The 26,315-nt window shown below is 37.2% G+C and overlaps 7 protein-coding genes across 18 annotated transcripts; 4 read left to right on the plus strand and 3 right to left on the minus strand.

Annotated features, from left to right (window-relative positions):
• Positions 1 to 36: 36 nt before the first annotated feature.
• LOC113210462 (sarcolemmal membrane-associated protein) lies at positions 37 to 3,427 on the minus strand. The gene is made up of 3 exons (XM_026428481.2): positions 3,274 to 3,427; positions 1,521 to 3,186; positions 37 to 1,392 (listed from the first exon to the last, which is right to left on the minus strand). The coding sequence occupies exons 2-3, from the start codon at positions 3,009 to 3,011 to the stop codon at positions 928 to 930; spliced, it is 1,956 nt and encodes a 651-aa protein (XP_026284266.1). The 5' UTR covers positions 3,012 to 3,186; positions 3,274 to 3,427; the 3' UTR covers positions 37 to 927.
• A 189-nt stretch (positions 3,428 to 3,616) lies between these two features.
• LOC113210560 (dephospho-CoA kinase domain-containing protein) lies at positions 3,617 to 5,032 on the plus strand. The gene is made up of 4 exons (XM_026428618.2): positions 3,617 to 3,899; positions 4,039 to 4,242; positions 4,340 to 4,427; positions 4,503 to 5,032. The coding sequence occupies exons 1-4, from the start codon at positions 3,788 to 3,790 to the stop codon at positions 4,789 to 4,791; spliced, it is 693 nt and encodes a 230-aa protein (XP_026284403.1). The 5' UTR covers positions 3,617 to 3,787; the 3' UTR covers positions 4,792 to 5,032.
• Positions 5,033 to 5,402: 370 nt separating this feature from the next.
• On the minus strand, positions 5,403 to 8,586 carry LOC113210482 (zinc finger CCCH domain-containing protein 10). The gene is made up of 7 exons (XM_026428508.2): positions 8,485 to 8,586; positions 8,357 to 8,390; positions 8,008 to 8,161; positions 7,665 to 7,924; positions 7,239 to 7,548; positions 6,757 to 7,155; positions 5,403 to 6,682 (listed from the first exon to the last, which is right to left on the minus strand). The coding sequence occupies exons 3-7, from the start codon at positions 8,050 to 8,052 to the stop codon at positions 6,140 to 6,142; spliced, it is 1,557 nt and encodes a 518-aa protein (XP_026284293.1). The 5' UTR covers positions 8,053 to 8,161; positions 8,357 to 8,390; positions 8,485 to 8,586; the 3' UTR covers positions 5,403 to 6,139.
• A 209-nt stretch (positions 8,587 to 8,795) lies between these two features.
• Positions 8,796 to 10,476, plus strand: LOC113210552 (transcription initiation factor TFIID subunit 8). Its single transcript, XM_026428607.2, has 4 exons — positions 8,796 to 9,122; positions 9,250 to 9,536; positions 9,621 to 9,768; positions 9,891 to 10,476. Exons 1-4 carry the CDS (start codon positions 8,981 to 8,983, stop codon positions 10,118 to 10,120), a joined length of 807 nt encoding a protein of 268 aa, XP_026284392.1. The 5' UTR covers positions 8,796 to 8,980; the 3' UTR covers positions 10,121 to 10,476.
• A 252-nt stretch (positions 10,477 to 10,728) lies between these two features.
• Positions 10,729 to 14,343, plus strand: LOC113210493 (UV excision repair protein RAD23 homolog B). Of its 6 annotated transcripts, none has more exons than XM_026428522.2 (7): positions 10,729 to 10,931; positions 11,647 to 11,725; positions 11,801 to 11,969; positions 12,082 to 12,286; positions 12,367 to 12,523; positions 12,922 to 13,262; positions 13,352 to 14,343. In XM_026428522.2, the coding sequence occupies exons 1-7, from the start codon at positions 10,866 to 10,868 to the stop codon at positions 13,460 to 13,462; spliced, it is 1,128 nt and encodes a 375-aa protein (XP_026284307.1). In that variant the 5' UTR covers positions 10,729 to 10,865; the 3' UTR covers positions 13,463 to 14,343. The 6 variants fall into 6 exon arrangements, with proteins under 6 accessions (XP_026284307.1, XP_026284315.1, XP_026284341.1 ...); XM_026428530.2 differs by having other exon boundaries at positions 12,925 to 13,262; XM_026428556.2 differs by having other exon boundaries at positions 13,105 to 13,262.
• Positions 14,340 to 25,997, minus strand: LOC113210420 (sushi, von Willebrand factor type A, EGF and pentraxin domain-containing protein 1). Of its 7 annotated transcripts, XM_026428418.2 has the most exons (36): positions 25,798 to 25,997; positions 25,331 to 25,400; positions 24,931 to 25,241; positions 24,683 to 24,838; positions 24,474 to 24,605; positions 24,140 to 24,395; positions 23,862 to 24,053; positions 23,620 to 23,781; positions 22,112 to 22,294; positions 21,757 to 21,996; positions 21,272 to 21,472; positions 21,087 to 21,188; positions 20,800 to 20,946; positions 20,588 to 20,715; positions 20,387 to 20,501; positions 20,092 to 20,307; positions 19,934 to 20,025; positions 19,637 to 19,818; positions 19,316 to 19,428; positions 19,042 to 19,236; positions 18,809 to 18,970; positions 18,402 to 18,728; positions 18,197 to 18,327; positions 18,014 to 18,113; positions 17,717 to 17,927; positions 17,476 to 17,633; positions 17,284 to 17,372; positions 17,100 to 17,209; positions 16,845 to 17,017; positions 16,501 to 16,718; positions 16,203 to 16,407; positions 15,946 to 16,119; positions 15,686 to 15,887; positions 14,899 to 15,610; positions 14,667 to 14,826; positions 14,340 to 14,599 (listed from the first exon to the last, which is right to left on the minus strand). In XM_026428418.2, exons 3-36 carry the CDS (start codon positions 25,234 to 25,236, stop codon positions 14,403 to 14,405), a joined length of 6,447 nt encoding a protein of 2,148 aa, XP_026284203.1. In that variant the 5' UTR covers positions 25,237 to 25,241; positions 25,331 to 25,400; positions 25,798 to 25,997; the 3' UTR covers positions 14,340 to 14,402. The 7 variants fall into 7 exon arrangements, with proteins under 7 accessions (XP_026284203.1, XP_026284211.1, XP_052127826.1 ...); XM_026428426.2 differs by lacking the exon at positions 25,331 to 25,400; XM_052271866.1 differs by lacking the exon at positions 25,798 to 25,997 and having other exon boundaries at positions 14,899 to 15,508; positions 25,331 to 25,771.
• On the plus strand, positions 22,305 to 23,718 carry LOC127750357 (uncharacterized protein C20orf85 homolog). The gene is made up of 4 exons (XM_052271868.1): positions 22,305 to 22,688; positions 22,763 to 22,874; positions 22,956 to 23,073; positions 23,590 to 23,718. Exons 1-3 carry the CDS (start codon positions 22,564 to 22,566, stop codon positions 23,046 to 23,048), a joined length of 330 nt encoding a protein of 109 aa, XP_052127828.1. The 5' UTR covers positions 22,305 to 22,563; the 3' UTR covers positions 23,049 to 23,073; positions 23,590 to 23,718.
• Positions 25,998 to 26,315: the final 318 nt, after the last annotated feature.

Below are 26,315 nucleotides of genomic sequence, written 5' to 3' on the forward strand. Positions count from 1 at the left end.
CTGGAGTTGGAGAGTGATTGCTTGATAGAAACATAATAAAGAAACACAAAGTTTTATTAAGAGCTTGACAATCTACAAAATCGAATACAGACTCACACTGAAAGTGTAATCTGCATGAAGTCTTTTTTATTCCATTTACAAATCTTTAAAGGAAAATCTTACAAAGACTAGATGAGGCTACACATGGTAACTAAAACCTAGAGTATACCAAAAGTCTTTTCAGACTCATGACAGATATTTCAACACTACACACAGACACCAACAGAACTTGATAACAATAGAAATGACAACATTTAATAATAATGATAAATAACAACAAATAAGGGAAGAGGATAGAAAAAGCAATGGTGTAAAATCATTTTTCACTGCTGATAGACTTTAAATGTCAGGTCCCTAAATCATAGACATTTTAAATTTAGCCTTGGCTCTCCTCAAATTTACAGGATGTGATTGTACTCAAAACAAATATCACAGTGGGCCTAGGGGGAAACAAAAGTGAAAAGTGGGGAAATATTGATCCTATTAAAAATACTTACAATAGATAAATAAAAAGAGTCTTTAAAAGGAGAAGAAACGTAATCAACAAACTCAGATGCATACAAATACATTTTAAGTGACCCTCCAAAACATGTGTTGTATGCTTTGTTATAGGATAATCCACACCACTTAAAGCAACAAAACACCACCACTCATGCAAATTTACAGAATAGAATATAATTTTTGGTATTTATCTACCCTACAAAAGCAATTACGGTATGGTTAATGAATTAATGAACAATCACAGTAACAAACAGCATTTATTGAACATACGTGGACACTCCCAATAACTTAGAATATTTACATTTCCTTACTTTTCAATATGGCAACTAAGGGTTGAGCATGACAAAGGAAAAAGATCTGAAAAATAATTTGAAGGCATCTACTGAGTCAGAATTGAAGCCACATGAATAAAAAAATAGCGAGCATTAGAACTAGACCTGGCATCATCAACTTAGCAGAGGTTATTTGACCAGAACTAGCTTGTAAAGTGCGGAGATCCTGAAAAATGCGGGTGCGCTCCAAATTACACTGTGAAAAGCGTTCACGAAGAACAACTAATTCCTCTTCTAGCTCCTCCACTTTACTTGTCAATCTTTTACACTGCTCATTACGTTCTTCAAGAAGAGGTTGATTTAGCTTTTGATCTTGTTGCAGCTTTGCTAGTTGTCCTTCTAGCTGGGCAACATTTTCAGAACCATTCCTAACATACTTTTCATCTTGTTGGAGCTTTGATAATTGTGCCTCTAGTTGAACAACACAATCCACACCATTGCGAAGCTGTTTTTCATTTTGTTGTGCCTCCCATTGCAACTTTTTCATCACCTCTGTATCGTCAGATTCTCTGTTGTTTACCTAGAAAACACATATTCAGGAAAAAAATTAGAAAATTCAATTACTTTAAGGTCTCTGTAGGAATATTGTAACATTGGAAACTAGTCTGATAGCAAAGAAGATAATTTAAATGGGTACAATAAACTAACCTGTGGGTGAGTATCATCTGCATTATCTTTTAAACGTTCCATAACTGCTTGTACTTTGCGCAGCTCAGCATCTAACTGCTCGTTTTGCTTTTCATATTCTCTTTCTTTTTCTCTCATTGAAGCCAACATTTCATTTTGCATGGCAATAGTGGCCTTCAGTCTGTGAATGGAATTAGTGTTATTACCAGCATTATCAAGATCTTTTTTTGAAATTTGGTCCTCTTCACTGATAAGTTCAGCGTTGTCCAGCCTTTCCTTGAGCTCGACCTTCAGTGTGTCACTGATGCGTTGAATAATTAGGTCCATAGTCACTCCTGATTCCAATCCTGCCAAATGTGCCTGGACAGCCTCCAATTGCTGCTGTGTGAGGTCTCCATCTGCCTGAAGTCCCTCCAATTTAGTCTGAAGGGCTCTCTCTGCTTTGATTTGCTCTTCCAGCTGGGACTGGAGCTGTTTTTTCTCTTCCTCTAAAGCTTGTAGAACTTCTTGATGCTGTTCTTCTGTACTATTAAGCTTAACAGACTGCTGACTGTACTTCTGTGCAAGTTCCTTGAGGTCTTGTTGGCTACGAGCGAGGAGCTGTTTCAGCCCATTGCATTGCATTTCCACACTTGCTTTAGAGTTCTCAAGATCTTGCAATTTTTGTACTGCCTCAAGTTTTTCTTCAAGTACTTTCTGAAGTCCTTGCTTTGCAGTTCCTTGGTAGTTTATTTTATCTTCTTGAAGCTTACGCAGTTCCTCCCTTAGTATGTCTTCGGTGGCATTCTTAGCATAAGTCTGCAATTGACACTCAAGTATTTCAACTCGAGAAAGGAGACGGTCTTCATCAATTAAAGCTTTCCAGCCCAGATCACAACTCTTCCTCAGATCATCCAACAGTCGCTGCAAGGAGTGAAGTTTTTTCTCTAGTTGGTTCTCTCTCTGGAGTGCTTCTTGAAGATAACTGTTTAGAGCATAGAGTTCTTCCAAACCAACAGTTTCTTGAGAATGAACCGTAGAAGGACTTGCTTTGGCTTCCTTTCCATCTGGCAAATACAACCGAAGGGTTGCAATAATACAACCATGTGTTACCTTGCCTGCATTTTCCATGACATCAACACCAAACTGTACAATATCTCCCGAACAAACTTCCCTTGGTGTAGACTCTTCACCTCCTTTGCTAAGTCTATGGTTATTGACAAAAGTGCCATTGCTACTCTTTGTATCCTGAAGGTAAAATTTACCGGCATCATACCACAGTAGGGCGTGGTTGCGAGACAAAACTTTACAATCAAAAATAGCATTGTTTGCAGCAGGTTTTGCTCTTGCCACTGAGCGCCCAATCTTCACAGGTTGGTCAAGAATTAGGCTGCGCTCCTGGAAGGGGTGGGAGTTGAAACGGCAAGTGAGAACTCCTCGACTTGTCATTTTGTTATTTGAGGTAAGACAGGCAAAGGTTTCTGTCATGGGTACAGCCAAATTCTTCCCCCAGCCATCATTCACCACCACCATTACTGCAAGGGACCACTCAACACATCATATTGCTACATGTTGACAAAAGTCTTCACGAAAATTCTTCTTAGGCTAGAAGAAAAAGTAAGAGGAGGAAGCTCAGCAGAAGGTGCACCTCCGGAGCTTTAACCAATTACACGTCTCACGGAAACAGCTGATCAGGTTGGAGAATAGGCTGCAACAACAAGGAGCATCTTCGTCATACATCATACGCGTAACAAATGTACATAGCGCAGTTCAAAAACATTTCAATAACACAAACCTAAATACAATTAGGATAAGAAAGATTGTAGCCAGAGAACATACATGGAAATGTAACGTCAGAGCGAAGTTACCAATTTTCTTTTCAGAAGGCTTAGGGAATTTCCTCCCCTCCCCTTTCCTTACCCCTCCGCCCCTTTTTAGCCAACCCTTTTCATAACATCTATCGAAAAACTTATCATTGTAAGCTGATCAATCGTCCCTTAGTAATTGATTTTAGAAATGCATCTGTTTAATTGAACAAGTAAGACCACTTGCAGAGAGCTAGATCATTCAAAAGGCCCCAAAAGGTAGCGCATTTTTGGGATGTCGTGTTGGCTAGACGTCTTGCGAGGACATGACACCTCGAGAGACTTTCGATATTTTACGACCGTCTGCTAACTGCTAAGGTTCTGCTTGTTTATTGTTAATTTTAATTGTAAACGGTTAGGTCTGCAGTAGGTCAAGTGTCGGTACATAAGGCTAGCTTTTGTGGAAACTTTTTTGAAACTGAGAAGTTAATTAGTTAATGAAAAATGTTTATCGTCGGTTTGACTGGTGGTATTGCCAGTGGAAAATCAACAGTAGCAGCAGTCTTCCGAGAGAATGGAATTCCGGTTGTAGATGCAGATGCAATTGCTCGGGAAGGTACACTAGGTTCTTTCCATACATTGTTTTGAATATTTCAAAATAATAAGTAATAATAATAATTATTATTATTATTGCTGTGCACTTACTTTGAGAGTTCAGCATACTAAATGTCCTTGCTAATTCAATCATTTTACAGTTGTTGAACCAGGCACCAATGCCTGGAAGAAAATCAAAGAAGTATTCGGAGAAGAGGTTTTGCTTCCTACAGGATATCTGAACAGAGAAAAGCTTGGAGAAATTATATTTGCGGATGCTACAAAACGTAGAATGCTTAATGAATGGACTCACCCTGAAATTCATCGTACTATTATGTTTGAAGCTCTCAAACATTTCCTGACAGGTAATTTTGTTGTTTATAGTATCTTGTTAATCTTATTACAGTGTTATCTTATTATGTTCTCTTTTGAATGCATATTTTTCAATTTTTCAATAATCAGGCAACAATTATATTGTCTTGGACCTGCCGTTACTCTTTGAGAGTGGTGTTATGCTTCAATATATCCACAAAGTCATTTGTGTTACCTGGTATGTACTCAAATTTTATGCAATTCTTTTGAATTAAAACCATCCAATTTTACTAGTATTAATTTAACTTTTCAGTACTCCTGAACAACAACTTGAAAGATTAATGAAACGAAACACTATGGCCAAAACCCTTGCTCAACAGCGTATTGCTGCCCAAATGCCTTTAGAAGAGAAATGCGAGAAAGCTCACTATGTAATTGACAATACAAACGAGTTGGAGGAAACCCGTAAGCAAGCTCAACGTATTGTTGGCATCCTCAATGAATCTTGGGAACATTGGAGAATTCGTCTTTATATTGCTGTTTTAGCTCTTGTTGTTTTCTCACCATTACTGTACTGGCAATATCGATCAACTTCCACCTAGTAAAGTGGAGACCTGACAAATAAAGCTATTGATGTAGTCAGGAATTGCAATAGTCTGCTACAGAATGATAGCAGTATAAGGCATTTATAAACTCTTTGTCATTCCAGTGTGCTTCAATAAAACTGAAACTTGCATTGTTTTTCATAGAAGTATTCTTTAAGTTATTTGATCTTTTTACAGTATTTTACATTTCTGTATTTTTAAATTTTTAGCAGAAAATATACGTACTTTTACAGAGCAATTTTTTTTTTCTTATTCCTAATGTTTGTGTCATTGTTAAAACTAAAAGGCCTGCTAAACCCAGGATTAGCTTGTTCAACTTAGAATTGTCCAAGAAAATTTGGTTATTCTAGGTACAGCCACTTTCACTGCTGGTAAGTCCTAGGTTTAGCCACCAACCTAGCTCTTACCACAACAAACGCACCAATTCTCAAACATATACCCACATATTTGAATTGTAAAAGCTACTTTTCCCTAAAATAACCATGAACAAGAACAAGCTATCATTCAACTCCCACTTCAAGGTTTGATGTGAATTTAAAAATCCACTGCCCACGGTAGTTTAATAACCAGCAAGCACATTACTTTCCACATCTCCTACAAATTGAAAATTTCTCCTCTGATCAGTAAAATTTATTCAACAAACCAAGCAGGTTCAAAGGAGGGCAACAAAAACACTGCAGATATCTTTAACAAAATTTCAAAAAAAGCAAATGACAGAAAACTAATACGCAGAATTAGATTTCCAGAAAAGCTGCAGCAAATTATCGGAATCACTTGGATCAATTTTCAGAAACTAATTGATACAAAACCATGGAGTTCATGACAAAACAAACGCTATAGCACAACCATAGCTGTCAAATGTTCTCATGATATCTGAAAACTACCTGTCTAGGCACCACATTCAGTTTATCATGATAACAGAAAAATGTTCCATAAAATTCAAAAAGTCTCTGAAAGCTTTAATCTAATAATATTATTAAAGCTTTGTAAAATTACTGTACATAGAATAACTACAAGAGATCAAAAGAAAAAAGAAAGGAAAAAAAAGTCAACCACGTCATCAAATTTGTTGAGATGTTAAGAACACATTCACATACAAGTGGAAATTAGATTGATCACAAATTTCTATTTTATGATGTAGTACTTACATAAACAGTCATAGATAGCAAAACTTTCCACTCAAATGTTTAGTTTAAATTTAAATACTTCTCAAAATAGAAGCCAAAAAATAAATAAAGAACAAAACAGAATTCACTTATGCCAACTCAAATTCTAATTTCTGTACCAGGTACATAAGATACAAAAATATGACTTATCAAATAAGATGTTGTGGTGAATCGCTTTGTCAGTGAGACAAGCTGGTCTGTAAGACAGGTATTGGGTATGTGACTAATGGGGTGGTTCCTGCTGTTATGGCCAAAGGCAAGCTCTGAGGGCAAGCTGCTGTGGCATTTTGAGGCTGTGCTCCTTGAGGGGGAGGAGCAGTAGCAGTGAGTGTTTGAGGTGGAGGACCAGACACCCCAATCGTCTGAGGGCCGGAAACACCGATAGTTTGCTGGGCCATAGTCACCACAGGAGGTTGCATTGTGACAGGTGCCATAGAAACAGTTGCAATAGAAACTGGGGTGCCAGCAACGGTCGCAATTGATACAGGTACTGTAGCCACACTTGCAGCAACAGTTCTTAGTGTTCCGGTAGCAACCATCATTTGCTGTGGGGCTGGTGTTTGTGCTGACGTGATTTGAGCAGGAAGAGGTTGTCCAGCATTTGTTATGGTAACAGCAGGTACAGTGAGTGCAGCAATACTTGTAGTGGTTCTCTTGGAGCCAAGGCGCAATTGGGCATTTTGATCAAGAAGAAACTCGTTTGTGACAGTCAAGTCTGATACCTGAGAAGGGATGGAAATATGATGTTACTTACTTAGCATTATACAGGTATGCATAGTGCAATAGAATTACTTGCCTGTTTCTTTAATTCTTCCAATCTTCTCCTCAAAACAACATTTTCTTCTTCCAGCATAAGAGACCTAGCATCAGCTGGTGTGAAAATTCGATGCTGAGGTGCAGCAGGTACGGCTGGGTGTAAGCCATAGGGTGGAGATGGCTGTGGAGCAGCTTGAGCCACAGCATGGGTATGTGTGTGCAGGACAACCATACCAGGTGGAACCTGAGGCTGTGGTTGTGGTTCAGCAGCAGACGCAGGAGGCTGAGCGTTGGGAGGACGGGAGTATGGGTGGTGTCGGTGGTTAGGAGGAGGAATATTTGTGGCAGGGGCTTGCTGGGTGGGCATTGTTGGAGCATAGTGGAATTGCTTCTGTTCAGGGCCTCCATCAGGTAGTTGGCTGGCATGGCTAAACTGTACCTGAATGAGGGAATATAAAAGTAGATTAAATTTGGGAGATTGAGCAGCCATTGCTACAAGGAATGACATACACATATACTGACCATTGCCATGGGGGGTGGTTGCTGATGTTGAAGTTGTGGTGGGGGTTGGGGCTGAAGTGGTGGCTGTTGTGGAGGTGGTTGCTGTTGAACTTGAGGTTGCAGTTGAGGTTGAATCTGGAGTGGAAGCTGAGGCTGAAGATCACTTAGTGACTGATGGGGAGGAGATTGACAATATCCTAGCTCTCTTTCAAATTCACGCTTAGTCAAATGTCGAAATTTGCACTGTGCCCCTCGTCGACATTCTCCTTTCAGAAAATCTTTGCAGGCTGGTGGCTCTCCTAGTCTTGCTGCTGGTTCAAGTGCGCCCCGGCTGTAAATCAAATATGGAAATAATATAAAATCAACAAATTAAGTAACAAAAGAATGTGAAAGGGATTAACAGTAAACAGAATTTTGAACGCAACTGATATAAATTCTGCATCTCACCTTAGTGCCATATCAATGACGTGTTCTGGAAGCTTGCCTCTAGATTTAAAGTATTGTTCTTCCTCAACAGTGCAGTGCACAAATTTGCAATCTTCACGTTTACACCCAAGACCATTCTGATAGTCATGGCAAAACAGAAATGTTGTCCGACCTCCATTAATTGTAACACCCATTCCATTCAAATCAAGATCATCAGGGTGAAGATAGCGGCATCGCTTCTTTCCTCTTCGACAAACATTGCGCAGGAAGTCTCTGCAAACCTGGGTGAAATGGCACAGTTGGTCTAAATTAAAAGTAATGTTCAAGACTGGAGCAGCATTATGGATTTATAATGAAAACATACCTTAGTCTCACTAATCTCATTGACAGTGTCATTTTCTGCTGGCATTTCATTGGTTCTCAATGTCCAAGTCGGCTCAATTAACCCTCAGAATTTTTTAAAATTTCAGCATGATTTAAACATATTGTTAAGAATGCCGAACCAATAGCCATTGCTCCTACAAAATGGAATAAGAAACAGATGAGGAAATTCGCAAGAATAACATTCTTGACAAGCATATTAAAAGAAATCATTTAGAACACACAGTTTTGATTGAAATGAAAAAGAAATAATAAAAAGGATAGAAATTTGCAGTTTTTCTAAAAAAAAAACTATAACCTCAACACATCAATATCTCACAATTACAACTTACCAGGAATAGAAATGTATCTTGCAATTTTATGTCACTAGAGTCAAATATGTAAATATATGATTTTAAAATAAAAATTAATCAAATCTAAGTCGTTTTACTCCTGTTCAATAAATCCAAAATAAAATTACCATGCCATAATCTGACGGAACATTAGCACAAAGTGGTGCATAAAATGAAAACAAAAACAACCTGAGAAAAATCGATATGTTCGTTGTCGCCACACAGAGAGAGCGAGGTAGCCAACACAAATAAGCAAAATCGCAAAATCAATCCAAAGCCAGAAATGCCGATCGCTTTATTATGGTTTCACTCTGAATTATTTTTTTATTTTAATTTTGAATACAAGTTTTTCCATTTTAGCAGAAGCTTTTCAACATAGATGAGAGAAAATATTTTGTTTTCCATACCTTGACGAAGGAAAGCTGAACTATAGTACTGCCAAGAACAACGTTGATCTTCACTAACTTAGTTATGCTCTGGCTTGGGCTGGTAAAATAGTAAACAACAACGCGGCCATCCATTGCGGCAATTGCAGTGTTAAGAAAAACCGTCTTACGTCGCGAGCAATGTTAAGTTCACAATCTATGCAATTCAGTTGAGTAGTTTTTCAAGCTCAGTGTCAACATGTCTGTAGTCTCTGAAAGTCACCCAACTTCAGTGCGAAGAAGAGTGCTGACTCTTGCTGTCTCAAGCTTACTGACGGAGCTGGGATTTGATCATGCCGAAAAAATGGCTGTTGAAACGTTAGTGGAGATGATTCAAAGTTGTAAGTACAGCAGTAAACTAATATTGGTTGATTCTATGCCTCTAACCTTTCTCTATTTGGATAGAGATTTTTAAGTGAGGTTAAATAGCACTATGTTTCATTAATAATTTTCATTTTCCTTTCTTAGTTCTTACAGAGGTGGGCAACAGTAGCAAATCATACTGTGAGCTAGCTGGTCGGACTGAACCTGTCATTGGTGACGTCATTGTAGCTCTAGTCAATATGGGGTACAACTTGGATGGGCTTCAAGCTTATGGTCGTCGCCCAGCTCGCACCACTGTACCTCAACCTCTGCCATCTGCTGCTCCTAAACCAACAAACATTCTCCAGGCTGGAGAAAAGCAAAGATTCCCAGCATTTATTCCTAATTACATGCCAGAATTCCCTGATCCACATGCCTACATTAGAACTCCAGTAAGTCTATTGTTTTCTATCTATCTGCTGTGGTTAACATCACCTGACTTATTGCTGCCTTTTTCTCTTGTCGTCTGTTTATAGACTCATAAACAACCTGTCACGGAATACGAGGCTATCCGTGAGAAGTCAGCACAGCACAAAAGAGATTTAGAACGTGCTCTGTGCAAATTTATTACTAAAACAAATGAAGTTTGCAGTTTGTTTCAAGGTCCCGACACAATGTTCCCTCGTAAGTATCTCACTTTCAATGCACATAACAGGAATGATGGAAGTTTCATAATCTGACCCTAATCTGTTCACACCCTGGTTTGACATTTTGCCTCTTTTAATCTTTTACAATTTTCTTTCCAGTGGTAACTGTTAAACCTAAATTTCCTCCTTACCTTGATGCCCTTCTTCCCAAAGACCAAATATTTGATTTTGAGGAAGAACAAGTGCATCAGGCACCAAAGAAAGCAAAGAAAGAAAAGGAAACAACAGAAAATAAAGAAGGTGAAGAAGATCAGAAAGAAGCTGATGTTATTGACAATCCATATTTAAGACCAGTAAAACTGCCAAGAAAGAAATTCAAACTCAAATGAAAACTGTCACTCCTTAAATTTTCTGTACTTTGGTCCGTTCTGGAACAATGTGTACTGTACTTATTTATTTGTGTCACCCTTGTGTAAAACATGAAGCCAATCTGTGATGAATGAACTGTTTGATTTATCTATCTCATCAATTAATGTTCCATACCTACCCTTGTTTGCATTAGGTAGTATTGAAGTTATCATCTCTCCTATCCCACTTGTTGACTGAAGAGATTTACTTGTGTTTCACGTATTTATGATGACCAAACTATGTTCCAAAATTGTTCAGCAAGTGTCTTAATCAATTCCAAAGTAACACTTGACGTATTATGTAGAGATGAATAGTAAATAAATTTTTTATTGTCTTATATCATCTTGCCTTATTTCTTTGTTATTAATAGAGAAATTCTCACCATCAAATTATTGTTGCTTTTATGCAATGTATTCCGCATTATTGATTTTTTAAAATAAATTATTATTATTATTATGGTTCATTAATATGAAAAAGTGTAAGTCTAAAAACAAACTTGGACCTAGCCTTAGGGAGGGACTGGACCTTTCCTTATTCAATATCAAATCCAAATATGAATAATAATCTACTTTCAGTCGCCATATTGCGTTTTAGTGGTCACGTGATCTGTGATGTCATTACATGGCGACGAGTTGAATGCAATATCATCCAGTTCCCTCTATATTCGGCTATTATTGTCAATCGGTGTACATATTTCGTCTGACTCTTTAGTATAGTGCAGCCACCATGATTATTACCTTGAAGAATCTCCAACAACAGACATTTACCGTCGAAATAGATCCGACTCAGACGGTAAGCCAGAGCTTCACTGGATGCTAAGCCTATTCTTAAGACAAACTAACCACAGTAGTCGTTAATTCGAATTGCCGGCTTTTTGTTTACTTCGTCTAAAATACTCTAGCATTACGTTTGGTGCAACAATCTTGGGTTTTGGCGGTATGCTGTTCTGGCGGGCTCCAAACAATGGCCGACCATAACCACTACTTTGCCCAAAGCATAAGTTTAATCTATGCGTCCCGGCGTTTGCGGAAATGTCATCTATTGTGCAAACTATGATCAAACTTTTGAACTTTTTGTAGCGTGTTATTTTTCAAGTGGTTCGTGGCGCTCTAGTGATGTATCATTGATTTGGTCCATACTGCAGAATGGCTTAGTCATTCACATATTGCATGTTATTGATGTGAAAAAGTCAGCACAGAGATAATGACAGAAGTTTGTCATTGAAAGTAATGCTGTATTCAAGAACACATTATTTGGAAATTACCTATCTTATCATTTTTTTTCTAATTATGTTATTCAATTTTTTTGAATTTTTCTCTTTACATATTATCTGCTTATTTTATTCCGTAAAGCTTATCTTTCATTTGAAATTTTTTCTTACAAGTACTCAATCTGCCTATTTATGCATGTTTGGTCTGGTATTAAATTTTTCCATTCATGTCAGCACAACTGAATTTGTTTGGGTGCACCAATTCTCTCCAACCAGTTAATGCCGTTCTCTTTTCAGGTGAAGAACCTTAAAGATCAGATTGAGCTGTCGAAGGGCAAAGACTATGCTGCTGAAAATCAGAGACTCATTTATGCCGGTAAGTCAATTTATGATCATTGTTGTTAGTGCCATTATATATCTTCGTTCTACATTGCCTACTGTTACTTTCTAGGGAAAATTCTCTCTGATGAAAGTCAGCTAAAGGAGTACAATATTGATGAAAAAAAATTCATAGTGGTAATGGTCACTAAACCTAAGGCTGCATCTCAAGCATCTGCAGGCCCCAGTGACCCTACTGCAACTGCTGCTGGAGATAGTGACAACAAGGATAGCAAAGACAGGTACAGTTTTATTTTACATTAAATCTGGGACTTTGTTCCTCCTTGGCATACATAATGGTGGTTTAATAGAAGGAAATATTGTATTAACTTACCTGTTTTTCGTCCTTTGCAGCAAAGACAGTGGAGGACAGTCATCATCTGCTTCTCCCACTAGTGCTCAAACTAATACACCTTCAACAGGTGGATCATCTTCGACCACAGGTAGCACTTCAGCTCCTACAGCCACAATAACATCGGCTGAATCTGCCCTGCTTGTTGGTGATGCTTACAATCAAATGGTGCAAAATATAGTAGATATGGGATATGATAGAGATCAGGTAAGACAATTGTTATTCTAATGGCTTTAAGCTGTACTTTTTTAAATTGCTTTACACAAAATCAATTATTGCTGTGATAGGTAGAGCAAGCTCTGCGAGCATCTTTCAACAACCCTGATAGAGCAGTTGAATATCTCATAAATGGTATTCCGGCCCAAGCTTTGGATGCTGTTCCTCAGGATGCAGGTCAAGATGATGCTGATCCAGACCCAGCACCACCTTCCTCTCCAGCAGGTAGTACGTGTACCCTCCATTTTTTATTTTCTCTAAGTACTTTACACTGAGTCAAATGAATTATTTTATGCATGTGGAGTGGGTCTGTAGGAGGCAGAGGTGTTAGCATTTTCCATTATGGTGGTGGTGGTGGTGTCAATGGAAATGACAGCTAGATTGAGTTACCAAATCACTTTAAAAAGTAAACAAAAAGATAGCTTCCGGAGCAGTAATGTGACATTAAAATATATATATCTTGGCAAATTAAAATATTTTGGCGGGATCTTTTTTAATAAATGGACAATCTTACTGGTAACCAATACTAGGCAAATTCTTTCTCTTGAATTTTTTTTTACTGAAGGATGTGACAGGAAAAAAATTCCTATCCCACATAATGGCATTTTCATTTGAATTCTGCCCAGCAGATGAACCTTTGGCATTCCTGCGGTCACAGCCACAGTTCCAACAAATGCGCCAGATTATCCAGTCAAACCCTCAGCTTCTAAACACAGTGCTGCAACAGATTGGTCAGACAAACCCTGCACTCCTCCAGCTTATCTCCCAAAATCAAGAGGCTTTTGTGAATATGCTCAATGAACCTGCAGGGAGCGCACCTGCGGCGCCCTCAGATGGATCTGGTAGTGCTAATGAGCCTGCAGTACCAGCTGCTGGCAGGGGTGGTGGGGGAAGAGGGGGCAATGCATTTGAAGATGCACCCGGTGTCATTCAAATTTCTGCTCAGGACAGGGAAGCAATTGAGAGGGTAAGTTTTGGTTTCATATCAAGCACCCATCATTTTATATATTTCCCATTTAACTCCATTTAAAAATTTATCTTTTTATCTGTTTGCAGTTAAAGGCCTTAGGGTTCCCAGAACACCTTGTAATTCAAGCATACTTCGCCTGTGAGAAAAACGAAAATTTGGCTGCAAATTTTTTACTTTCACAGAATATGGACGACTGATCAATAACCACAAAATTTGTTTGCCATTTATATTTTACCGAATTTCTCAGTTCTTCAATACTTGAAACTATCTTAGTCATTTTCCCTTAGTTTTCCTACAGTGAAGCAGATTTATTGGGCTGTGTTTAACTGACAAATTATGTGACAAATCAGATGAAAGCGGCAAATCTGTCAACTTTGTATGAATTTCATCATTGTTTTCTTCATAATATCCCAGTGTTTAATGTAATTTCCTTCACTGGTGCCACACTGCAGTCTTTCCCTATTCAATCTGTTTCGTCACATATCTTAATAAATTAATAAGGTTTGTTTTTTAATTCTATGATTAATTTCTTTCTGTTGTGTGTAATAATTCAATTGTATTCACATGCTCTATGGTTGACACAACTTGCTGCCTTAAATGACTGCTGGTATGTCATCCTCTACTGATGTTAGTGTAGGTGTGTACTGAAGAAACTATCCTGTTAAGTCTGTAAAATTTTGTATATAATACCATGACAGTGGTTCTTACAGTCTAGCCAAAGTTATTGTGCCTTAGCACTAAACTGGAAAAGTCACTGAAGTACTAAGGACAAATGGAGGCAAAGCAAACGTAACATACATCTTGGAAACATTACCCTGATTAAGAATTGTCTTACCAATGAAAAACAAATTAAATCTGCGTGGTGTTTCTTTACATGAACATTAACATACATGCATTATTATCAAGAACGATATTAGCTAGGAATTTCATTGAATTAAGAGGTGTACCTGGCTGGGCTGTAAGTCTGTGTAAAATTGTTTAGCATTAATATTAAAGAGTATGTTATGTCATTTTGCTACAAGTCTGTTTTATAAGCCAATGGTTTACCGTTTTATTATTTAATAAACAGGAAAATTCAGTTGCTGCTGTTATATTTGGTTCCACTGTCAATATCAAAGGACTTGTAGTGGTAGATTATCACTCCATTATGCATTTACCTCTTAATGGCGACCAGAGGCCAGTTGACTGGCATCTAACACTAAGGTCACCATGTGCTTTAAATCCAGGAATACATGAAAATGACACCAGGTTACCGAATTCCATCTCTTGTCCAACTGCAGTAGTACTCATGATGAACATATTATGATGTGGGGGTAGTGAACGACATTTTACAGCTGTTAAATGGAAATGTTTGAGAGGTTTCTTAAACAGTATTTAGATTCTGATTTACTCAATACTTACGTTTACAAACAGCTGAGCCATGCCAGAGTCCATTTTCTCCACAAACAATTGATCTTGAACCATCTAACCAAAATCCAGTTCTGCACTGAATTGCTATGATTGTACCAGCGACTCTGTCTGTCTCTGCATCATTTGTTGATAAATATCCAAAGGAAGGAGCCTGGAAGATGAAGTTAAGTCAATAGTGAGACCAACATAAAATTATAATTTCTTGATAAACTAAAACTGTTACCTTGGGTCTACTGCACAGGATGCTACTCGCTTTTCTTTTAGGTAGACATGCCAACAACAGTGTTTCAGAGCTTGAAAAATCCATAGAAGTTGTATTTATGGTCCAAGAACTCTCAGAATTGCACATCCATGTAACTGAGTTATTAGGGACAATCTCAGCTGATAATTCCTCAATCAATCTCTCTCCTGTGCTTGCTCTACTGAGTTGATAACCATCTTTACAGCTAAGAGTTGCTGAGTCTCCAACTTCTTCCCCAGAAATATGAAGGACAGAGTGGGGTACATCGAAAGGAAGGCCCTCTGTATCACAACTAACTTTAACACACTGTGTTATATCCAAGGGCAACCATACATTGTCTTTACAATACTTGGTCTTTGGTCCATACATCTCATAATTTGTTTCACATTCCATAACCAAAACAGAGTCACCAGAATAATTATGAGAATTAATGGCAGTTCCATTTTTAAGAAGCCATCTACCATTAGGAATATCATCAAGCTTCCCACAGCTTTGAACCTCACAGCTTGGCAAATTCACACTTGTGTTTTGCGTTGTAGTATTAAAAAATGGGCACCATTCTCCATCTTTGTTACAGTATATGGCAGAAGAACTGGAAGCAGTTAACATGTATCCCTTCTCACATTCATAGTAAACTATGTCCATAAAAGAGAATTTCTCAAGAAAATTGTGCTTTAGAATGGCATGCTGGATTCTAAAAGAAAGAAAAAGTGAAAGGAGCTAATTGAATGTCTAATAGTTTAGATAACATCCAAAGCTGAGTGTCTACCTTGGGGGCAAAGGACAGATGTTAGGAAGGCAATCAGGAACTGTTTCATCCCATGTGCCATCATACATGCAAGTAAGAACTTCAACTCCATCAATATAGAACCCACTTTCACATGAAAACTGAGCAGTCCGAATACCTCCAACTTTCCTGTCCACAGTGATTTTTCCATATTTGGGAGGAATTAATGATGGGCACTCAAGACCTAGAAAAACAGTATTTTAGTGTTAAAATCTGAAATTAGTCAATTTCATAGTTATTACCTTTGCAAATAGGTGGCACCCCACTCCAATTTCCATCCGCTTGGCAAGTTTGAGTAGAGTCCCCAATAATTTGGGCACCAAAATGACAGGCATAGGTGACAATATCCGTGAAAAGGAACGAGTTACCCACAACCACCCCACCCGGTAAATTACCCGGAAAACCACAGCTGCGTCCTAATAATAAAAAGATTAATAAAAAAGCGTGTTTCTTAACACTTAAGTACAAGGTTTGTAATAACAGCTTTAAATTAACTCACGCACGCACACTGGGGAACTACCCTCCCAATAACCTTGTTTCAAACAGTGCCTCTTAGTAGCTCTCAGACTTGTTTTGTGAATAACAAAGCCACTTTCACATTCATAAGTTGCAATAGATCCATTACCATCATTGGTTACTGCCACAGTTCCGTGCCACAAAGTTTCAGGATGCGGACACTCCAAGCAAAATGTTGAGTTTTCGATCTTAATTTTAAGAAATATATTAAAACGCTACATACATCAAGCATGGAAACTAAACTTGAATAGACTGAAAAACTTTAAATATCAAATACAGACCTTAACATTACCATGAATATTAGGCAGGAAGTCTGTCCACTTTATTAGAGACCCCTCTAAACTTTGATGACATTCTTTGGCAATTTGGTGGATTTTTGCTGCACTTAAAATTTCATCCCACAAATCCAGTCTGTATATCCTGCCAATGAGTGACTCAGCTTCACTGAAACTGCTGCCAAGACTATCTTGCTCCTGCCCTACAACAAACTTTCCACCACCTGCAAATATTTAAATCAGCATAACAAGTAATTTATCCATTAAACAAATGCGGACACAAATAACACAAAAAATGCATATTGAAAATTATAAATGAATAAATAAATAAGAAATGAAACAAATGTTACCATTCACTTTACTGTTAGGTGACAACATTGCACCAGAGTCGCTGAGAAAACCATCAAGGTAGATACTCCATAGACCAAGATTACTTTGCCATGTGACACACACATGATGCCACAACCCATCATTTGTAGAAACATCGGTAACAATTTTATTTCCATTCACATATAAAACGAAACTGTGGAAAAGATCATTAATATTGTTAAGTTGAATGTTTAGATCCAATAATGCATAGTTGTAGGTTTACTGTCAAAATATACCCATTGTAATCAGTTAATGTAAACATGTTAAATTGGTGCTTGGTGGCATAAGAGAATGCTGTACCATAATTGAAGCCATCTTTGGATTGCAGCCACATACATGCAGTAATCTATATACAATAAGAGAAAAATTATTCAAAAATTCGTGTTATTGCTTTGGTAAATATTCGAAGAAAACACATTCCTTGTCAAAATTCTGTGATGGCAAATCAACCATAGCGTAATCTGTTACACTTGGGGAATGCATATGCATAACAAACTCTGAAAGGAGACCTAATAAAGGAAATATTTTAGGCAAAAATTAATAAATTGAAAGAATGAACTTATCCTCAGCAACTGAAGAAAGTAAAAGTTTGATAAAAGTCTCTTTAAATACTTGTTTCACAATCATCTCCGGTGAAATATGTTTTACAGTTGCAGATGTGTCCTCCTACTCCTTTTTTTACGCAAATGCCATTATTTAGGCACGGTGATGAGGAACAGCTATCTATTATACCACAGTTATTTCCTTCAAATCCAAATGGACAAATGCATCTGTAATAATAGACAGGGGAGAAAAGTAAAGAGAAAAAAAACTTTAAATATTGAAAATTAACTATTAAATTCAGTCCTCTCACTTGTGCATGCCATTAGGAGTAGTAAGACATGTAGCCCCATTCATGCAAGGGTTATTTTCCAGGCATGTGTCAACAGGTTCCGTCTCACAATTTTGACCAGAATATCCATCAACACAAGTACAAGTATAACTAGAGATGCCATCAACACAGAGACCATTATCACCACACGGCTTACTAACACAGTCATCAATATTCTCTTCACAGTTTGCTCCTGTAATATAAGAATAAAGAGTTAAATCTAACCAGTCATGTGGCTGTATTTTGGATATACATTAATATTAAAGAGAATAAAAAGACCTCGGAATCCATCTGAACAGTCACAAAAATATCCATCACTGAGATCCTCGCAGGTACTATTGTTTAGACATGGATTTGGACTGCAGTCATCAATTTCCTCCTTGTTTTTAAATTTAAAACATATTTTATATTTTAAAAAAATTATTAAAATATCAATAAAGTGTGAAGTGTATTTCATCTTACCTCGCAGTTTTTGCCAATATATCCAGAAGGACACTTGCAGGTATACCCCATAGGATAGTTTTGAACACATTGGCCTCCATTCAAGCAAGGACTAGAATTGCAATGATAGTAAACAGATTCACAAAATGAACCTGAAATAAGGTAGGAACTGTAAGGATTTCGATTCTAAAGGAGTGGGCGCAATTTAAAAAATCATTTCTCTTACCATAAAAGCCGAATGGACAGTCGCAAGTAACAAATCCAAGTGACAGGGCCCTACATGATCCACCATTCTGACACATATGAGAAGCACAATTTGTGGAGTGCAGCCAAACACCCTTCCCACTCTTCGCAAACAATTGAAAGCAATCCTTCACACTCTTGGATCCCTTTTTAAATGGATGAAGTCCACTTGGACAGGGTAAGCAGCTTGTTGCTCCATAATTGGGTTGGTAAGTTCCTGGATGGCACAGGGTACATGGAGAAACAGAACCTCCATTTCGTGATGGGTTGGAGATTAATATACGTCCAAATGATCCTGGTTGGCATAAATCTAGATATTTACAATACAAAAAGGGTCATGTAAAAATAAATAAAACAAAGGAGAAAAAATGCACTTAAAATCATACTAACACAAGCAATCATGAACATGTTGGGAACCCCCATACTTTGTGGACATGCCCTTAGGACACTGAAGACATTTTGTCTGCCCATCAATATTTTGATACTCGCCGAGAGGACAAGGGAGACATTTGTGAGTAGCATTTGAAAAGAAGGTGCCTGTTGGACACTTCACTGCAAATTTTTTAAATGACTATTATTATGAAATTGAAAATAATTCTAATAGTTTAATTAACACAACTCACCACAGATACCAGTACTGTGAACAACACTGCCATCAGAGCATACTAATACTGGGCCTTTGCCTTTCCATTGTAAAGTTTTTTCCCTCACATTTGCAGGAACTGAAATTGAGGCTTTACCCAGAGCCTTCTTTAACTGATTAAAACCATTGTTACTCAAAATCTCTGACTTTAACATCTTTTTTTCAATTGTATTTTCTGCAAAATTTGAAAATCTTCACAATGAAACTACATTTAAATCTGAAAAGCATACACAGTGCTGTAAAAAATCACTCACGCAGCTGACCGACTACTTCAAACTGAACATTAATGCTACTGGCCTGAAATGATGACGATGTTGTGTCCCGTTTCAGTAGTCTTTGATAAGGGCGATAATTTAAGGGCGCAGACCTAGAAACATATCGGTAATTTTTAGGAAACCAATAACAAAGAGACATAATTATTCAGAGAATCCACTTACAACCCCTTTACTTCAATCAAGGGAATTATGACTTTAGCTTTAAAAGCATACCAATTCCTCAACCAAATAGTTTGTGATAAGATTTTACAGTCTTAAGCTATCATGCAAATGCACCCATGATTCATTAGATCTACTTACCTACTAGTGTCAGAATTTACATCTCGTTTCACTTGATGGATTATATTTGTTTCCTCTTCCTTAAGAGATGCAATTTCTTCACATGATGCATTGGTGTTGTAAATGCTACATAATATGTTGGAGCTGGACAAGCAAACTTCCTCTAGTTTCTTAGAAAATTCAAATTCTACTGCAGATTTTAACTAAGAAACACCATGGAGAAAATATTTAACAAGGAAAGTATAATTTCTGTGACTTTGAATACTATTCTATGTGTTTGCCATAAATTATCCTTCATCTAAATTTAATATACCTCACCTTGGTAATTAATTCAGTGTTATTGCATGCACCTTCACCACCAATAAATACTACCTCTCCTTTCTGAGATACACTATTAGGCAATACAGCTTCTGTAATGAAAATATTTTTCTTAGTTTGTATTTTGTCTCTAGCAAAACAATTTTGATGGGCATTACCTGCACATCGAGGGAGATCAAGCATTTGCACATCGGTGCATAAAAAAGAATAAGAACTATTTTGTGATAAGAAAGCCTTATTAGTCTCTTCAAAACTATTTTCAAATACGTATCCTTCTTTGCATATCATGGAGCAATTAATGACTTTCTCCTGTTCATGTGTGCAGACAACTGACGCATTTGGAATGTTGGGGGGGTTCTGACTACATACGCTATCTGTCAAAAACATGGAAAAAATTCACAGCCTTAAAAATTAAAAACATTGGCCAAAAATAATCATTAAAGTAATAGTTACCTTCCACAATGACTTCGAGGACACAGGTACTGTTGTTCCCAGATTCATCATAAGCTGTGATTGAGACTTCAGTTTTCCCTACCGGAAACTCTTTGAGCATGGGGGAAGTGTTCACCTATTATTTGAATAGAAATGAAATGAAGATGAAACAGTAAAGGCAGTGCCCTAAATTTGAGGTCGGCAAATGTTCTAAAAATGTACCTTGAAAATTTTTCCTGAGTTGTCATGAAACTCAGGCTCATTCCATTTCACAGTCGAGATGCCTTTTGACTCAAAAAGATGTATAGGTTCTGGTGAAATGCAGCTGTCTACTACTGGTGGCTCTTTATCTGATATTTAAAAATTACAATGGATTACAATGGGAAATTGTTAGTTAACAGTAACCACTCATTAAAAAAACAAACACAAAATACCTAGAACTGTGATTGTCATATTGCACATAGCTTGATTGTGGCTAGGGTCCATAGCTATAAAGGATACTTGAACAAGCCCAATTGGTACGGCAATTGGCGAGGATACAGTTGGTTGTGACCAAGTGATAGGCGTCTTTCCAGAGTTATCTACTCAAAAAATTTCAGAATAATCATAATACAATCTTTCTAATCTAAGATATCAGCTCAATTTTTTTTTGTGCATTTATTTATCTATCTATTGAACTTTAAAAAAGGCTATAATTTTGGGTTAAGGCATAATTACGAACCATAAACTGTGGGTTGAGGTACAATCACAGTGGCAAAAGCCTCTCCAAAATCTGTTGAAACTACAATATTGGCAGGACAAAGCACAACAGGTGGTTGCTCATCTGAAACACACAGAACTGTCTCATTATGATACGTTTTAAAAATGAAAAGAATTTCAAGACAAGAAGGTGTAAATCAAACCTACCAATGCACTTGCTAGGAGTAGCTTTCATTGTCCATAGACCTCCCTTTCCAGCACACTTACGAGACAAAGGTCCAACTAATCTGTAGCCTTCGTCACAACTTATATCACATTTTTGCCCAAATGGCAATTTTGAAGAGTCAGTGCAAGATTCAGGAGTAATTTTGCCATGCACAGGCTTTGTTAATGGACGACATGTAACAGCTATGACAAACAAAATTTTGTAAATACGCTCCAATGAAAGTGACTTCTCCAGGCAAACAAAAAATTACTAAGTGCACAAATTAATTATATTTTCTCTCATTTCTCTATTAGGTTTCTCATTTCTTTCTTAGATTTTTATTTTTAGTTCTCCTCGGGCTGCCAGCAGTCACCAATATTGTAAACTATTGAGGTCCCCACACAGGGCAAAGCCCTCGGACATTTATGTGTTAATAAAATAAAGAAATAAATAAATTAAAAAATTAATAAGTTGACTGATAACACACGTTTACACACAGTTCGTAGGCCATCCCATCTTGCTAGTGGCAGACAAGTGCGTCTTCTTGATCCAATAATGATGTGCCCAGGATTGCATGTAAATTGGCATTCAGTATCAACTGCATATTGACTGGCAAGTGTTGTATTTCTTTTAAATCTTGGATCCATGAGATCATTAGACACTGGTGGCTCCAGGGAACACCTTACACTTCCATTATGAGGTTTTTCGGGGGTTGGACACATTTTCACTATGAAGAAAATGAAAAGTTTTTAGATTGTGTAGAGAAAAAAATTATACAAATGAGAAAAAACAAGACCAGACAGTGGGCCAACACTGGGGCCAAAATAAAAACAACTAATTACCAACACATTTTGGTGCTTTGCCTGACCAAGTACCAGTTTCCTGACACAAACGTATGCTGGACCCATGAAGTGTGTATCCCGGTTTACATCTCATTCCACAAGCAGCATTAAAAACATTTTGGCACATTCCACCTTTGACAAAATATCCATTTTCAGGTGGATATAGGAGTGGACATGTAATAACTGGAACACAAAATTGACAAGAACAAAAATCTACATTGAAACAATCACACTTCAACAACTTTCCAGTAAACACTACCCCTCCTCCTTATTGTCTCTTGGCAACAATGGAACTCAAGGTGACATCCAAAGTTTACTTGAGTTTCATCTAACATAACAAAAAAGGTGAAAAACATTGCAAAACAGAAATTTTAAAAAAAAAATCAACTCACAAAAATAAGTTTAAGATAAAAAAAATGACATAATAAGTTCCTACTTACAAATTTATTGAAATGGAGCAGGAATTAAAACATTTTGGGGTAGCAGCTGATAAAATATGGAAAGCAAGGGTTTCGCAAGAGAAATTATTGTCATCCAACTGGTCTACAAAATGGAAGTGGATGCTTGAGGAATACAAGTAAGAACAATGAGATAGACTCTAGAAACAGTAGATAATTACAAAATCTATTTTTTTATTTTTTATCCCCTTAGTACCATGTCTCTACAATTTGAAGAACTAAAAAATTTACGCCCAGCTGTAGGAAGACAAAAATCAATAGACGTACGATCATGTCAGCCAGTGCCAGATACCTCATCTAGGGTGGTAAGTAAAAATTAGTTGTAAGAAGAAATAGATTGAGAAATATGGCAATAGTTTCTATAATGGTATCTCGTTCTTTAACAGATTGGCTGGATAACACATAGACCGGAATTTCAACTTGAAATATACGGTCCATATGTGAAGAAATTTCCAATATTTCCCTCTTCTTCTGAATGAAGAGAACCTTCATAAGATATCAGGTGTAAGTAAAGACAAATGTGTCTCACAAGGAGACTTAGGTAGGTGTAAATTCCCGATTAGGTTCAAACTTGGTTTATTTACCTCTTATTCCTGATGATGACTATTGCGCGTCAATTTTTGTGTGGAAGCTCATATTCCAAAACTCCCTATAAGGGCCTATAAAGTACAAAAAATAAAACGTTCATGTTAAAAAAATGAAGTGATATTCTGACTCAAAATGTGCGCTTTAGGGAGGGTAGTTTCTCTTCCATTTTTCGATTTGAGAACGCCTTCCATCAGTTTTTGTCCAATTTTAAACGAATTTCTCTAATACGCATCTATAAGGTACTTTACTTTGGCATATGAACTTCCGCACAAAATTCGACCGGCGGTCGTCATCTACATGGTAGAAGCAAATATACCGAGTTTCAAGAAGATCGGGACTTTACACCTACCTAAGTCTCCTTGTCAGGGCTTTGAAAGACTACCCATAGTATCCATCATTGCTTAATTGCTCTTTTTCAATTCTTTCCTTCAGCTTTCAGCTAAAGCAAACATGGGAACAAACCTTTACAGAAGTCCCCTTGAGCAACAAATCCTTGTTGACAAACACAACTTGACTTTGAAGAGGCATTTCCTATCACTGTAATGTGATTTGGATCTGGACATGATATACATGAAGATACATCTCCTGGTCTTTGGCCATCATGATAAGTCCCATTTGGACAATCTAGAAAAAAGTCAAATATATAAATCAAATTTAAGTTTTATTATGGGGCTGAAAATTCCTCTCATACATTATTTACTTACGCCAACAAGAGTTCTTTAATCCCGAACCATAGTAGCCAGGATTGCATAAACATCTATAATGCCCTGATCCAGTTCCACATGAGCAGCGGGCATGTGAGTCACAACATCCATTTTCCTCTTTCTCAGAATCAGGGCAGATCAAGTGACAAAGGGAAACATCACTCAAAGACTGGTAAGAACCAACAGTAAGATCTGTAAAATGTCGGCAATAGTATGTATTGGAGAGTAGAAATCCTCACCATTAATAAACATGTCAGGGCCAGATATCAGTGACATACCTTGGTGAAGTGCACGTCTGCCAACTGCTTCGAATTGATCAAAACTGTCCACTAAATAAGAGAATTCCTCTTTTGGTGAGGATGCTATGTTCTCAAGTTCAGCAGTATTGCCTGATTGAATTCCAAAAGTAAAGATGAAAGTTCCATTGTTCTTTAGGATTTGAGCAACTGGTATAGGATCACCACCGTTAGAGAATCCATCAGTAACCAGGAAGATGGCTTTTCTAGCTCCAGCGCGTGACCATTCAAGAACAGACTAATGTAGCATTAGAATTTAAAGGTTTGGGAAATGTAATATACAGGCTCTCTCTTACTATCGAGCATATACCCTTACCTGTGCTTCAATTAGTGCTCCTATAGTATATGTCAAACCTCCAGAGTATTTAATATTAGGAAGGTCTTGGTGAAGCATGTTGCATTTGTGAAGTTCGAAGGATGGGACAGATATATGGTCCACATGGCGAAACTAGACAGTAGGAGGAGATTTAAAAACGTCAAAAAAAAAAAAAAAAAGAAAAAAGAAATTAAAAAAGAATATCTTACCACTTTATCTGGATCAGAAAATGTTATAACAGCAGCTCTAGTCTCATTTTCAGAAATAGAAAAGTCAGCAAGTAGTTTTTTAATAAATTTTAGTTCACTGATGAAATTTTGGTCACCAACACTTGAAGATGCATCAATTAAAAATACAATCTCAAGCTGAAAAAAAAAAGCATCATAATGGTATTACAGTACATTAATCTGATTGCAGATGTGTCACTGTACTATGTGTTTCACGTAAAAAATGATACCTTCTTTGTGTCTTCAGTGTGAAGCATTTCTACTTTCTTTTTTAGGATGAGGCCAAGCCCTTCAACTTTATTATCTCTGTAAGACTTATTCAGAAGAGATTTGTTTTCGGCTGATTTCAGTGGTGATGTTGCTTGATGAAACTCTGTTTCAGTTATCTTCAAGGTCGTAGTATTTAGGGTCTGATCAAATTCATGAAGTTCCTCATAATTTAATGAGTATGTGTCATTAACAGAGCAGATCAATAATATGTAAGAAAATGAGGTGAGTAGGTTGTTCTCTTTCTTAGTGTGGCTAAACAAGACCATTTTACCTGAAAATAAAACAAAACAGTGCTTGTACCTTTTTTGGAAGCAAAACCTCTTAGGATACACCATAAACAAATTATAATTCAAAACGTACAAGTAGTGATAAAACAACACAATATTTATCCTCCTTGGTAGGTTGTTTAGCACTAACTTCAGTGAGGCACCTTTAGAGAGATGAATAGAAAATGGCACACGAGGTCCAAAGTTCAACAGGCCTTCAATAAAATTGGGAAACAACAATCACAGACGGTGACAGAGCAATGATGTAAAATAAAACAAACACTGAACGACCAAATAACAAACAAGTAATTTTATTCGTTTCAGTGTGGAAGGCAAAACATGGCTGAGAACTCAACAAAATTTGATTAAGTCGTTGTGGTTTTAAATTGATTACTGATTACCGAAATGGACACACGGGAGAGAACTGTTAATAATTATTGTTCGTCTTTCGTCTTTTAAGAATTCAAATGGACGAAAGCTGTAAAAATACTGAAGTGGTTTGAACAAGGTGGTTTTTAAAGGTTTTGTAAAAGCCGGGTCCGTATCTATTTACATACACACCTGTCAGGTGGTCCAGGCTGTAGGTCCAGGTGCTAAAAATGTCTCACTAAAAAACAGTTGGAAGAGTGTAACAACAGCATCATAAGGAATCAATGTATAATTTTGCTAAAATTGAACTGAAAAATATGTTACTTGACAACAACTTTCATGGTCCCTAATAAATTTCATATGGATTTGGACTGCCTTCAACCGCTTACTTGTTTTTCAGTAGTGGCTGTACCGACTTTCAACCGAAGTCATGTGAAGAGCTAAATGGAATTAAAATGTTCCCATGCATCAGAAATAAATTGAAGTTTTGAACCTATCTTGTTTGACTTAAATTTTTAATACTTACCAGTTGAACAAGATCTATTCTGAATAATAGCTGTTCACTTTGTCAAAGAACATTCTTTGATTTACAAAGAACAGTTGAAGGCACGGTGAAGTACAACCCACAATGCAATGCGATTCTCGCTGCTTTTGTTCCCTACGTCAGTCTTGCGTCAGTGTACGGTACTGAAGAGAAATGTCGTCGCGTT

The sequence above is a fragment of the Frankliniella occidentalis genome, unplaced genomic scaffold, assembly GCF_000697945.3.
Source record: "Frankliniella occidentalis isolate FOCC.00 unplaced genomic scaffold, Focc_3.1 Scaffold177, whole genome shotgun sequence".
Lineage (NCBI taxonomy): Eukaryota > Metazoa > Arthropoda > Insecta > Thysanoptera > Thripidae > Frankliniella > Frankliniella occidentalis.